The 15,602-nt window shown below is 42.6% G+C and overlaps 1 protein-coding gene across 2 annotated transcripts in view; it reads right to left on the reverse strand.

Moving 5' to 3' along the window:
- LOC120932456 (histidine--tRNA ligase, cytoplasmic-like) overlaps window positions 1-15,602 on the reverse strand; it is a 184,115-nt gene that overhangs the window by 143,669 nt on the left and 24,844 nt on the right. For both annotated transcript variants that reach the window (XM_040344818.1, XM_040344817.1), the window contains exon 5: window positions 4,502-4,597. In XM_040344818.1, the coding sequence (XP_040200752.1) occupies window positions 4,502-4,597 (96 nt within the window). The remainder of the gene's footprint in view (window positions 1-4,501; window positions 4,598-15,602) is intronic.

Below are 15,602 nucleotides of genomic sequence, written 5' to 3' on the forward strand. Positions count from 1 at the left end.
GCCCCGTACGTGGCTAGGCTCCCAAAAAGTCCCACACATCCCTGTACTCAGGAGAAGCAGCAGAATGTATTTTGGGGTGTAATAACACATATGCCCATGGCATGTTTGAGCAATAGATCATTTAGTGACAACTTTTTTTTTGTCATTTTTTAATCACTTGGGACAACAAAATAAATAAAAATTCAATGGGCTTAACATGCCTCTCAGCAATTTCATTGGGGTGTCTACTTTTAAAATGGGGTCATTTAAGGGTGGTTTGTACTGCCCTGCCATTTAAAGGGGTTGTAAAGGTTTGTTTTTTATTTTCTAAATAGGTTTCTTTAAGCTAGAGCATTGTTGGTTCACTTACCTTTTCCTTCGATTTCCCTTCAAAATGTTTTTTTTCTTTGGTTTTCTTTGTCTAAATTTCTCACTTCCTGTTCCTCCTCAGTAAGCTGTTCAGTAAGCTATTCTGACTGACTTTTCACCGCTCGGATGATGGTGGAAAGCTTACTGAGGACAAACAGGAAGTGAGAAATTCAGACAAAGAAAAAAAACATTTAGAAAGGAAATCGAAGGGAAAGGTAAGTGAACCAACAATGCACTAGCTTAAAGCAACCTATTTAGAAAATAAAAAAACAAAACCTTTACACCCCCTTTAAGAACCTCAAGAAATTAGATAGGCAGTCATAAACAAAAAGCTGCGTAAATTCCAGAAAATGTACCCTAGTTTGTAGACGGTATAACTTTTGCGCAAACTAATAAATATACGCTTATTAATTTTTTTTTTTTACCAAAGACATGTGCCTGAATACATATTGGCCTAAATGCATGACTAAAATTGAGTTTATTGGATTTTTCTTATAACAAAAATTAGAAAATGTCATTTGTTTTCCAAATTTTCGGTCTTTTTTCCATTTATATTGTAAAAAATTAAAATCGCAGAGGCAATCAAATACCAAAAAAAAAAAGGCTCCATTTGTGGGGGAAAGAAAAGGATACAAATTTTGTTTGGGTACAACCAGTTAAGCAGCGCAGTGCCAAATTGTAAAAAAGTCCTCTGGTCTTTAGGCAGCCAAATGGTCTGGGGCTGAAGTGGTTAAAGGGGGAAAAAGTTATGAAATTATATATATATATATATATATATATATATATATATATATATATATATATATATATATATATATATATATAGGTTTTTGTTTTGCGTTGATGTAGCCATACATTGGTGCTTTATGCTATGCTGAAGGATGAAATAAAAAAAAATTATAAAATGAAAAATAAAATGCTTTCAGGTTTATGGTTTGGTAGAGTTCTAAACTTTCCTTGTTTTATGCGCACAAAATATATTGAACTCGAGTTGGACATTAAATGAGAAAATAAGGACATCAATAAGCTCAAGCTCAAGTTTGATTAAGCCCTAAAGCATGCGTTATTTTTCAACCATGTCAATTTTATTTTAAACGGGTTGTTGTTGATTTTATAGCATAATGAACTGAGCTTAAGGCATCACACAACTGCTCAAGATTGATGGGTGAACTTCCCTTACCCAGAATACTATACTGAAAATGTATTCCAAAGGCTTGACATCACAACAAGTGTATGCCAGTACTTGTAGATAAGTTAAAACCGGAATTCATTGGACCAGATTATATTTTTCCAGTCATCAATGCTCCATAGTTAATGTTCCCGAGCCATCCATATATGCTTTCGAAGATTTTAAATGGAAAAGAGAAGTGCACCGAATGTTCATCACAAAATCTCTAAGGCCGGGTACACACGGACAAACATGTATGGTGAAAGCGGTCCGTCGGACCGTTTTCACCATACATGTCTGCCAGAGGGCTTCTGTACGATGGTTGTACACACCATCGTACAGAAGTCCGCGCGTAAACAATACGCAGGGCGTGTCCGCGGTGTCGCCGCGTCGATGACGCGGTGTCGCCGCGACAATGACGCGGCGACGTGGGCGGCCCGCCTTTAAAATGCTTCCACGCATGCGTCGAAGTCATTCGACGCATGCGAGGGACGGCGGGCGCCTGGACATGTACGGTAGGTCTGTACTGACGACCGTACATGTCCGAGCGGGCTGAATTCCAGCGGGCTGTTTTAAAACAAGTCCAGGAATATTTGTCTGCTGGGAAAAGGCCCGGCGGGCAAATGTTTGCTGGAATTCGGCCCGCTCGCGCCCACACACGACCAAACATGTCTGCTGAAACTGGCCTGCGGGCCAGTTTCAGCAGACATGTTTGGTCGTGAGTATGGGGCCTAAGTGCAATGTGCATTTCTATGGTTGTTGTTATGATTCACAACTGTGTACTAATATTAATAGTTGTGTGGCATCTATTGTAGCTGAAACCACAGGACACCTGCAAGTCAGGTGGTTTTGTTCTACTAAATACATATTTGCACCACTTTCCTGATAAATTCAGTAATGCAACAAAAGATTTTCATACCTTGAAGAAAAAAAGTTTAATGCTCAGAATAGTTTTTTCTTGACAGCACTAACATATTCTGCAGCTTCTAATAGCAACACTCAGTTTCACTAGACCTCTCATACACAATGGATCATCGATCGTGAATTGTAGGTTCGCATTTCACTATACCATGATGCTTGGACCAAAACTCAACAGTCTACTCAACCTCAAAACATAAAGGTAAAATCCTGCGTCTGACCACATTTTCAGTATTAGGTTGTCTTCCTTGAAATAGTGCAAGGGATCACAAAACGGTTGTCAAGAGTTTGACTGTCTGCTTGCATCTGTTGCAGGTCTTCTGCTTTATTATGCTTTTAAAGTATAACTAAAGGCAAAAGTTTTTTTTTTTAGTTTTGGATAGAGGGGAGATAGATTAGAACACTTGTCATTTTTTATAGCGGTCTGTTAAAGCTGCACGATTCTGGAAAAAATGAGAATCACGATTTTCTTCCTCTCACGACGATTCTCGGCAAAGCATCTTTCACGTTATAAAAAAAAAAAAAAAAAAATGGGCTAACTTTACCGTTTCGTTTTTTTTAAATTCGTTGAAGTGTACTTTTTCCCCACAAAAATTGCATTTGAAAGACCACTGCGCAAATACAGTGTGACATAAAATATTGCAATGATCGCCATTTTATTCTCTAGGGTCTTTGCTAAAAATAAATAAATAAGTGTGTATATATATATATATATATATATATATATATATATGTTTGTGAGTTCTAATTAATATTTTTTTAGAAGAAAATACTGATTTTAAATTTATAAGCAACAAGTTTCAATAAAAAGGCTACACACGATCGTTTTTAATGTCATGGAAAAAATACTTTTTTTTTTTTCGACGCGATTCTTGTCAAGCCTGCCTTGCATACACACAATCGTGAAAAAAAAAATGTTAGAGTAAAGCGCGGTAACGTACAACACGTATGACGGCACCATAAAAGGGGAAGTTACATTCGGATGGCGCCACCCTTTGGGATGCTTTTGCTGATTTCGTGTTAGTAAAAACGACGACGTGAAAAACGACGACGTGAAAAACGACGACGTGAAAAATTTGAGCAAGTCCTAAATTTTTAATGCCCATTTTTCACGTTGAGAAAAATGCTCTGGAGCCTACACACGATCGTTTTTAATGACCAATTTAAAAAGTTGCATTTTTCTCGTCATGAAAAACAGTCGTGTGTACGCGGCCTTTAGTCTTTAAGTGGGATAACTGACCTAATTTACAGATCGAAGTTCATCCCTTTGATCTCTAAACTGCAGTTCAGGGGCCATATGCAGCCCTTTGCTTGCCTTTACCAGTCCCTTGGGGCACTTTTCCCTCCACTGGTACAGGACAATTCTTCCCACTGACACCAGCAATGGGGCACTATTAATCCCGCTGACACCAACATTGGCAATGACCCCAAAGATGGGCACTATTTACCCCCTGACACCAACAATGTGACACTATTCTTCCAACTGACACCAATGATGGGGCACTATTTCTCCTACTGACACCAACAATGGGACACTATTCCTCCCACTGACACCAATGATAGGGCAGTATTCCTCCCCCTAATACCAAAGATGCATTGTTTACTTCCACTGATGCCAGGACAATTACAACTCCCAATGGCCATTGTCTGGCCCCCTAAAGTTTGGAGGACAGTACACTGGCCCTTTGTTTAGAAAGTTTGGAGACCATTGATCTAAAAGAACTAAATGTTGCAATGTTTCCTTTCATCTCTCAGCAATAAGCAATGTTGATAAATATTTGCAGGATGGTGTTTATTTCATTTTTTTGACAGCCGTGAGTGAGCAGAGAACGGCTCTGCACTTGTTACATGAATGATTTGTGGAAATGCCGGATTAAGACCCTGCAACTTGGCTGTCCTGAAAACAAATGAACAAGTTCTAGTGAGACATCTGATGATCCTCATACACACTCAGCCCAGTGGATGACGCCATATTATACCTGTCCAATCAGAGTTTGATTCAAGGGATGAGAAAGGCTGATGATGGGGAGTACAAAACAAGAAAAGTTTTACTTTTACAAAGGATACAGTAAGATCATAACGCAGGGACAGCTTCTCCCCTCCTTGGTCTTCTAGGTCATAGATAAGTTTTGCATCTTCTCCATATTTCCCTGTCAGTATTTCCTGCAACAACATCAACATGCAGTTTAAATAACAGCAACATTAGATGCACGATGACATCCAATCAGCTGCCCTTCAAGTTATGACAAGCCTTTCACAGTGATACAAAATAGAATGAATAATGAGAAAACTATTGACTTTAGTAGTGGTATGTTATGTACCAATACACACACATACATCTCCTTAACTGACAGCTGCTTTGATTAAAAAACGGTGGTATGCTTGGAAAGGCACACCACAAGCTAGAGGAGATGAATTATTTTTAAAATGAAAAATAGTAAAGGTAAACTGCAATAAAGCCTGGAAAAATTAACGCATACACTCATACAGGAGACACAAGGGATGATTTATAAAAATAAGGAATGTCAAAGAAACAGTTTTACTGTTGCAGAGAATACAAAATGCTGCATTACAACAAGAAAACAATTCCTAACTTATCATGACAGGTCTCCCTAACAATGCACGCCCCTGTTCTATAAGAAACAACTGCAGTCTACAGAAGTATTACATTACACATGAAGCAATGCAGATCCAGGGGAGGGCAATGCAAAGACAAGAGGCTGTAGTACAGTCCAGAGGAGGTATTAAAGACCACTTTAATATGGGCTTGAGAACATGGAAAACATGCATTAGCTTAGGTTCACATTGGAGCGATTTGTCATGCGATTTTAAAGATCAAATCACATGACAAGTCGCAGCCAATTGGAGGCAATGGCACTGTTCCAATCAGGGCGACACCGATTTGCAAAAGTAGTTTTTGTACTACTTTTGCCGATTTCAGGTGCGACTCCAATAGACATCTGTGCATGAAGCCACACAGATGTCTATCAAGTAGCACCTGAAATCGTGCTGACCTTGCTACTTTGAAATCGCGCCACTTCAAGTGAAGTGGCGCGATTTCAAAGTAGCATCAATGTGAACCAGGGCTTAAACTCGGAATGTAAAATCAGGGAAAGGATAAAATAAGTATTGAACAGGTCACCATTTTTTTTAGGTAAATATATTTCTTAAGGTGCTATTGACACAAAATTGTCACCACGTCGATAACCCATGCAATCCACACATACAACAAAATAAAAGTTCATAAATTAGGTTATGTGTAATAGAATGAAATGACAGAGGGAAAAAGTATTGAACACGCTAACTGAAATCTGTTTAATACTTCGTACAAAATCCTTTGTTAGTAATGACAGCTTCAAGATGCCTCCTGTATGGCGAAACTACAGGTGAAACTCAAAAAACTTGAATATCGGGCAAAAGTTCATTTATTTCACTAATGCAACTTAAAAGGTAAAACTAATATAGGAGATAGACTCATTACAGTGCTCTATGGGGATGCTGACTTCCTTATCCAGCAGGACTTGGCACCTATCCACACTGCCAAAAGCACCAAAACCTGGTTTAAAGGAACACTAAAGGTTCGTTTTTTATTAGATCAATTGATCGCTGTAAGCTAGAGCATTTAAATATCACTTACCTCGTTTTTCCTTTTGACCTCCAAAATACAGTAATCCAGGTTTGAAAATGCCATTTCCTGTCACTCCTCTTCTTGCTTTCCACCAGCATCTGAGCTGTTTTGCATGGTGGAAAGCAGATTGTGCTCACCCCCTCCCTTATGGCTACAGCCCTGCGTGAAGATGCTCTCTTATCCCTCACAGGCATGGAGGCTAAGCCTAATGGGAACTGTAGTTCCCATTAGGCCGTGATGTAGCAAGAATGAATGCGCACCGCAAACCAGGAAGTCAGTGAGAATAATGATTCAGGAGTGCTGGAGGTGAATAAAACAGCTCGATTTCAACAGGTATCAAACTAGTTATAATGCAAAACATTACTTTTTACTTTATCAGCTACTGTCAGACTTTAATTTAAGAGGAAAATATTTTTGTCTTTACAACCCCTTTAATGACCGTGGGATTACTGTGCTTGATTGGCCAGCAAACTCGCCTGACCTGAACCCCATAGAGAATCTATGGGGCATTGCCAAGAGAAAGATGAGAGACATGAGACCGAACAATGCAGAAGAGCTGAAGGCCGCTATTGAAGCATTCTGGTCTTCCACAACACCTCAGCAGTGCCACAGGCTGATGGCTTCCAAGCCAAGTCGCATTGAGGCAGTAATTGCTGCACAAAAAGGGGCCCAAACCAAGTACTGAGTACATATGCATGCTTATACTTTTCAGAGGTCCGATATTGTTCTATGTACAATCCTTGTATTATTGATTGCATGTAATATTTGAATCTTCCGAGATTGTGGATTTGGGGTAAAAACATCCCATCATGCCCCGGGTGGCAACATCATAAGAGGGCGGGGTAACCGGATGACATCACGCGGTGACTACGCCCCATGCCTATATAAGTTGTTGCACACCGCACACACTGCATTACAGTGGGAGAAAGCGTGGAGTCAACATCGGAAGAAGAGCAGAGGGAAGAAGACGACGGAGAAGACAGGGCAACCACTAGCAAAAGAGCAGGCAAAACAGAGGAAGATAGTGGAGGAGCCCGGCAGAGAACACAGGACAGTGGGAGAAGAACCGGAGAGCGCAGAGAAGGTTGGACAGAGCGGGGAAATCGGAAGAGATCCCCGGAGCTGCCCAATAAAGTACTTTAAAAACCTGTGTAGTGTGTTTTATTTTTGACACTTTTTTCCCCAGGTGAATGGGTAGGGGTACGATGTACCCCATACTTATTCACATAGGGTGGGGGGGGCCGGGCTCTGGGGGCCCCCTTATTAAAAGGGGGCTCCCAGATTCTGATAAGCCCCCCACCCGCAGACCCCGACAACCAATGGCCAGGGTTGTCGGAAAGAGGCCCTTGTCCTCATCAACATGGGGACAAGATGCTTTGGGGTGGGGGGGCCATGTTGAGGTTACCCACCCCCCATGTTGAGGGCATGCAGCCTGGTACGGTTCAGGAGAGGGGTGCTCGCTAGTTCCCACCCCCTTTCCTGACCGGCTGGGGTTCCCCTTAAAATCCATACCAGATCGAAGGGCCCGATATGCTCTTTGAGGGGGAACCCATGCTGGTTTTTTATTTAAATTTGGTGTGGAGTTCCCCCTCAAGATCATCGAGCACAAGTCGCATGCCAAAGTTGGATCATGCAAGACCATTGATATTCAATGGGCTTAAGTAGGATCAAAGTTGGACCAGAGTAGTGCAGGGAGCATTTTCAAAGTTGGACCACATTGATTTTCAGACGTCATGCAATATGAGCTCCCAATGTCGGAGCGTTTTTTGCACTTGTGTGAATCCGGCCTAATAGGCCATCAGTTGAGACTGAACCAGCTGATATTCTTTTGCACTGACAAAGGGCAGGATTGCTTTCTAATTACTGACCGGTTTCAGTTGGTGTCTTGACTTTCCATTCCTTTTTGCACTTCCCTTTCTTCATGTGTTCAATACTTTTTCCCTGTGTCATTCCATTTTATTATACATAACTTAATTTAAGAACTTATTTGTTTTTGTCTCTTGGATTGTTATCGACATGTGGTGAAAATTTCATGTCAATAGCACCTTTATAAATATATTTACCTAGAAAAATGGTGACATGTTCAATACTTATTTTACCCGCTGTATGGATATATTACTATTACTACTGGATATATTATCTAATGACTACAGTGGCTGAACTTGGCATGTCACAGTCATGGAAGTCATCTATAAAAAATATATATAAATCTATTTTTGTTTTTTCTTAATGCTTATTCATTGTATGATGTTTACAACTGCCTACAGCACAAGTATGGGAGTTTTTCAATTGAAAGTTTACAATTTAAAATAACTATTAGAGTACAATACAACTTGAATTTAACAAATCATATTATATCGTAGCTTGGGAAGCACAAATATAACCTTTTCTTGAAACTTTAACAGACCTGCCAATTAAAATTTACTGTCTACTGACTGAAAAAGAAGTTAGCAGCTGTCTTCAGAGGCGCAAGTACTTATTGCAAAGAAAGCATCCTGTACATATGCATGCTTTGAGCCTCTAGTTAACTGGAGGAGTGAGCAAAGATCAAGTGCATTTAAAGAGCTTCGCAAAACAGAAAGATGCCTGCCTCTTCGTCTAACAAAACGTTCTTTCTGGTGACAGCTAAAGAATGTGTCCCCTAAGGAGACTCGATCATGCTGCTCATTCAAGGAAAAGTGACAAAGTCTCATAAAAACGATTTTTTATCCCTAGATCCACTTAAAGTGGCTGTAAACCCGTCTAAATCTCCCTACAAAAGTTGTACCTGTTTATCTGCAGCACTCTTCTGTACACCCTTCTAAAACACACAGATCAAATACTATTTCTCAGAGATATGCTCAGTTCATTTTTTAATTTCAGAGGTTTACAACCACTTTTAACTAATCTTTGCAGAGATCCCCTGCTGCCGTTCTCCCCAATGCAGCCACCAAAAAACACCTGGCCCTTCCAGGTATGGGAGAACAAATGACATTGACAGAACCTCTTTAACAATATGTCCTGCTCACATGTACAGTAAGAGGATGAGACCTATGCATCATATACAGTATGCCACATATATGAAGTCTTGGTGAAAAATGCTGCACTGGAAAACCCTCCGTTAGGATTTATGCTTATAGGAAGTGGGTTATAAAAGCAGTTGTCCAAAACAATCAGCTACTGAGCACCTGCTGAATGGCTGCTTTACCATTTAAGGTAGCAGGGGAAGAAATGCAGGTCACAAACGACTGTTGAAAAAAAGACTGGTATAAAAAGATGTTCCTTAATTCCCCACATTGCATTGTAGTAATAAAAGAAAAGGCTAAACCTAAAATGAATCCAATATTTACAATAAGAAAAGAACATCCCCTTACTCCTAGCATGTTATGGATGTCATTTCTTTGTCAGTACTGAGATGCATCTGCTTCCTCCTTCTCTAACATAGCTGGCAGGGGATCAGCCCAGTAACTAAAACAGAGGACCTGTACAGCAATTTTATGGCCATAGGTCCAGATTCATCAATCTATTTAAAGCCCAATTCCAGCAAAACCCTTTCACCCAAGATCCCCACTCCCAAGATGAAAATTAAAGAGACTGCTCTGCATTGGGGCGGCCTGTGTTTTTTTTTAATACTATTCAAGGGGGTACACACACAAGTTTTTTGTACAAAGGTATAATTGCGTTAGATGGAGAAGGTTGTGTGTGGGAGGACCAACTAGACTCTAAAATACTGTAGCTAATGGCAGAAAACATTAACAAATGGGTCTAATGTAATGGCAACCCCAAACGGGCAAGCCATCTTTCGTCTTGTATGCCTTCATAGTTTTGGCATTTTTTATATTTTCTGGAAACAAACATTACTTTAACTCTGAAAACACAGGGATACAGGCAACCTTATGGTGCCCATAGTATAAACTATGTGCTATATTGATTTTTTTTTAGTCTCTGTAAAGCAGCTTTTCCCACTCAGAATTCCCAAGGAGGTAGAGCAGCGAGACATGTTAGATTGACATGTTGCCTTATGGTGCATGGAAAGTTCTTCACCAAAATCATGGGTCAGGGTGTGGGACCAATGCAGCATCTACTCGTCTCCCAGATAAGTAACTATGCACATCAATTAGTTGTCTAGCTGTCTTTAAAGGGGGGGGGGGGGGTATAGGTGCCATTCGCCTTATTAATTTATTGGGGCATTCATCCCACTGACAAATAACCTATGGGGATCTTTTCCACCTGACCTATAAAAGGTGCCCTTCCCCAATGACCCTCAAAGTAACAGAATACCCACAGTGTAAAGGAGCACTGCTTTGACCACCAATGTAAGGGGGCATTATTTGACTGATCGATAATGGTGGGGACATTTCTCTAAGACTTTCAATATAAGGACATAGGGACATATCTCCACTAGCCACCAATATAAGGGGACATTTCTCCACTAACCACCACGGTAAAAAGACCCTCAATATAAAAAGGTACCTCTCTACTAACCACCAAAGTAATGGGAAACTTCGAAAATGACCTGTATTGTAAAGGAACATTGCAATTTTTCACGTCCGCGTGTCTTTTTTACCAATTTTATGACCCTTACTGAACAGAATTTCTTTTTTTTGTTTACAAGCGGTTTATTGAAAAATAAGTCTCAATACAGTTTAAACAAACATTGGCAAGAAATATATATATATATATATATATATATATATATATATATATATATATATATATATATATATATATTTTGTATCATACTGAACAGAATTTCATCTTATACTAAATGAACTTCACTAGATTTCAAATACACCATGCTTTTTAAACTGTTGTTATTTTTATTATATTCATTATCTACTAATCAGGTTAATGTGCAGTGAATTGTAGTCATTATATTTGGTTTCCTGAGACTTTAAAATTATTTTAAGAGTTCCTCCATGGCAAAAAGGTTGAGAAAGAGGGAATTACTGAAAGGAATAAACTACAACAGTGCAAGTACACAATGCTAGTGGTAGCATAACACAGAAGCCGGTTTACAATGTAATCAATTATAACTTTTTATGTATAATCACTTCTAGAAGGTTACCAGGCCAGTATTAAAATGACAGACATAAATATCTGGCATATGACAACAAGTCAGCATGGAGTGCATAGTGTGAAAAATGGATGGATAAATAATGCAGGAAAACTGAGAGCCCCAGACAGATCCTCCTGAGACCATGTACAGTGAATTACACACATAATTACCCATATAGCAGTCCAAGGGCACTGCCTGATCACAACCAACCCTAATGTGATTGCTTGATAAATAATAAATCATACTCTAAAACAGATTTATAATGCCATGGATAGAATCACTATATCACGTTTTTCCAAATATGCCCAAAAAAAATAGACTCTTGGCAGCCCTAAAGTAGAGGACAATTTAAAAACATATGCAACATATGTCAGTCAGGAAAGAAATATACCTTAATGTTACTGGCTAGAAAAGAATGTTTAACAGAAATAATAAGAAACACACAGCCATAGTTTCCTGCGGCCTAAAAATTATGCTGAGTTGCCTATGTGGCTTGTGTGATCGATGAGATCTATTATAATGAAAGTCCCTGCTTTTACACATGCGTGTAATATAAAAAAAAAAAAAAAAAAAAGAAGACGGAGGTGAGAGAAGATGTCTCACGGAAAGGGTGGCTAAACATCCCAATCCATGCTAGACCACCGCGTTGTGGCCTTGGAGCACTCTCGGGACACTGCCATTGCCCTACAGCTCCACCTAGAGGACATCAAGGACCGGAGCCGCCGGAACAACTTGTGGGGGGGGGGGGGGCTTCCAGAAGCCCCAGGTACGGAGGATCTTGGGGAGATCGTTACAGGGCTTTTCCAAACAGTTCTGGAAAATCCAGAGGCGACACCTGAGCTGGACCGTGTCCATAGAACCCTAGGCCCCAGGTCGACGGACCCAAGCAGACCGCGTGATGTGGTGTGCAGGCTCCGTAGATACGTACAGAAGGAGGATATTCTGCGGAGGGCCTGGGAGCTTGGGGACGTAGACCTGCCAGATCTCTCCAGAGCAACACTGCAACGCAGAGCCCTGCTGAGACCTGTTCTGGAGCTGGCGAAACCGATGGGATTCACTTACCGCTGGGGATACCGGTCACTTTTAGAAAAGATGCAACCTCGTTCACTTGGTGGGCCACAGCGGAACTTCCAGCACTGTTTGAATACCTTGGAGACTGACCCGATACCGGACTGGCTTCAAATACTACTGCGGGCCACAGAGGAACTGGCCTCTTTGTCCACCGTGACCCGCTGTAACCACGCCAACAGAGGAACAGTAAGAGATCCCGGGCTTCGAGGGACCGAGCATGCGAGTCATAGCTGAGCCATTGATCCCCACATCTCACCCCCCCCCCCGGGGATTCACACTGCTGTCACCTCTCTCTAAGCCCAGACGTGTTGAATTCCAGTGGCCGACTATTTACACTCCTGCACCCTGAATATCCCTACATGGGGAAGACCATTATGCCCCCCCGCACACGATCACTTTATCTGCCCGGACCCCACTCCTGGACGCATTGCACCCATGGATCTGTGGGCCCGATTGACCCCCTGCTCCCCTCCCTATTAGGCTGGGCGTTACCCCCGTCCCTTGAAAGCAAAACCTGCATTATGGTGATACCCGCCACTGTTGGCAGCCTCCTGGATGATTCTGGCTCCCTCATGTTTTGACCACACAGCTGCACCGGCACTAACATCAACATATATGACAATAACTGTAGCAATGAACACCTCCGCATGGGCCAGGCAACAGGCAGATCACAGCAGCAGCAAGTAGAATGTGTCATGTGTGTCACTTACTTCCCTCTCTTACCCCAATGTGTCTTACTGTTTGATTTGTTTTACAGCTGTAGATGTGGACGGGGAGGGGGGGCGTTGTGTTGGGGATACTTATCCAGCTGGGACACCCACCAATTGACACTCTGATGGGGCATTGAGTGGAGCACCGGGGACATGGAGGGAGACCTCTGGGGGTGGCGGGGGGAGGGGGGGAATGGGGGTGCAGGGCAGAGGAGAGTGAGATCTCTCGCATGTGTGCTGTTGCGCGTGGAGGGATTTCACCCTCTACATGGGGAGAGACGGAGAGGCAGTGCTGGGGATGACTCCGGCTGAATATTTGTGTGGGGGGGGGGGGACGACACCCCGGGGTACCAAGACGTGCCACGCGGTGGAAAGGAGAGGGGCAACTATTTTGGAGAGAGGGACAGGACAAACCCGCAAACCCAACCTCACCCTCAGGTCATAGCTCTGGCAGATAGGCATACTGCAGTTGTTGAAATAGAGGGGAGCTCTGGAGTGGCTATGAAGAGCCCTGCCCCACTGGTTGGAGGGGAAGACAGTAACCAGGGACGAGAGGGGGGCAGGGGAATCACCGGGGGGGCCTTACACTGGGAGTCTGGCTATAGGTTATCATGCTACGTTATAGTTTTGTTTTCAATATATATGCCTGTTATCCTATGTTTTATCGCCTCTGTTTTTTACATGTTTCTACATACCGTTCAAAAGACGCAACATGTTTTATGTACGGGTTGCTAGGGGGGGCCGGCAGGATCGGGAGCTCTCTTCTCTGCACTGTCTAACCATCACCCCACTTAGAACAGCGCTCAGTTCCCAGCCATTTGCTGGGGGGCGCCTGAGCACGGAATGGCTCCATCACCATCTGTTTGTTGGCCGCTCGCCTTGTAGCTGCCTTCTAACTTCACTCTACCCCACTTTTTTTTTCTTTGCCCCACCCTTTCCACCCTTCACTCTCCTTACATCATCTGACCCATCTCTTATTCCTCACCCAACGACTCTCCACCACCCTTCCTCCACGAACATGGATGACCTTAATGTGATCTCTTTAGACGCTTACCACCCCAGAGAAGTGGCGAATGCGGTTACATGACATGCAGCGTCTAAAAGCAGACGTCATTCTGTTGCAGAAGACGCATTTTAGAGACAACACTACCCTGCAGTTTATCATTTTTACCTATTCTGCAGCCAAGTCCAGAGGCGTCTCCATTCTAATAACAGCAAATGTACCCTGGGTACTGCCCGGCGCCTGGACAGACCCCATGGGTCGTTATCTTTTCCTTAAGGGTCAAATTGGGGGAGTAAAGGTGACACTGGCGAACTTCTTTGTCTCCAATGAACATCAGGATAGTTTCATTAAACGCCACCTCGTTCAACTGTTGGAATACTCGGAAGGCCAGATAATTATTGGAGGAGACCTTAACACCCCACTAATCCCGAAAGAAGATACTTAGTCTGGATCGTGCTCTCTCTCCCTTTAGGTACACGCAACCGCATCCTTAAATCCCTTCATACAGCACAGTTGATAGACGCGTGGCGCCTGTTTCATCCGGGTGAACGCGACTATACGTTTTACTCCTGACCTCACCAAAAATACTCATGGATAGACTACTTTCCGATACCCTACAGTCAATTACACGCAATCAAAAGACACCACCATCGTGTATTACCTGGTCAGACCACGCTCCTGTGATTTTTAGGTATGTCCTCTCTCACTGCTCTATGGCACAAATGAAGCTGTGGAGACAGAATGAGCGCCTCCTGCAGAACACGGAGGTACTGACGGAGGTGGTAAAGGAGATGGGACATTACTTCCAGACAAACGACACATAGGACAGTGACGCAGGACTGATTTGGGAAACACTCAAGGCGGTGATACGAGGCACACTCATAAAACATGGGTCCAGGCTTAAGCAGCAACGCACAACGCAACTGACATCCCTCCTGAGCAAATTGCAACTCTTAGAGACCCAGAATAAACATGCCCCATTCCGACCGCTGGAGAACGACCTCGACATAGTCCGAAAACAAATAACAGATCTCTTGCTCTTCAAAGCTAAGGCAGCGCTCCAAGTATGTCACAGAAAAATTGTACAAATCGGGCAACCAATGTGGCTGATTACTGGCACAATCCCTGCGCGCTCAATGTCTTGTGTCATACATCCCGCATATTATGTCCCATACAGGGCAAAAGTCATCCCTACCTCAACAGATTACAAGGGGATTTAAATCGGACTATGAGTCCCTCTACAACAGGGGTCTCAAACTGGCGGCCCTCCAGCTGTTGCAAAACTACAAATCCCATGAGGCATTGCAAGGCTGACAGTTACAAGCATGACTCTCACAGGCAAAGGCATGATGGGATTTGTAGTTTTGCAACAGCTGGAGGGCCGCCAGTTTGAGACCCCTGCTCTACAACTTGGAGGGCAACACACCCCTCCCCAGGGAAATTGATGGAATACATAGCAGATTCCCAAATGCCAATTCCCAAATGTCTACCAGCAGAAGTAAGTACCGCCCTAGAAAAACCCATCATAACTAAACTCCAAATGGCCATAGGGAACACTAAACCAGGGAACGCACCAGGGACAGACGGTCTCACAATCCAATACTATAAAACCTTCCTCCCCTCTCTAGGTAATCACTTGGTTAAATTGTTCAACAAACTCAGCAAAGGGAAAACATTTCATAGTTCCACCCTATAGGCCCAAATATTGGTAATCCCAA

Source organism: Rana temporaria, chromosome 3 (assembly GCF_905171775.1).
Source record: "Rana temporaria chromosome 3, aRanTem1.1, whole genome shotgun sequence".
NCBI lineage: Eukaryota > Metazoa > Chordata > Amphibia > Anura > Ranidae > Rana > Rana temporaria.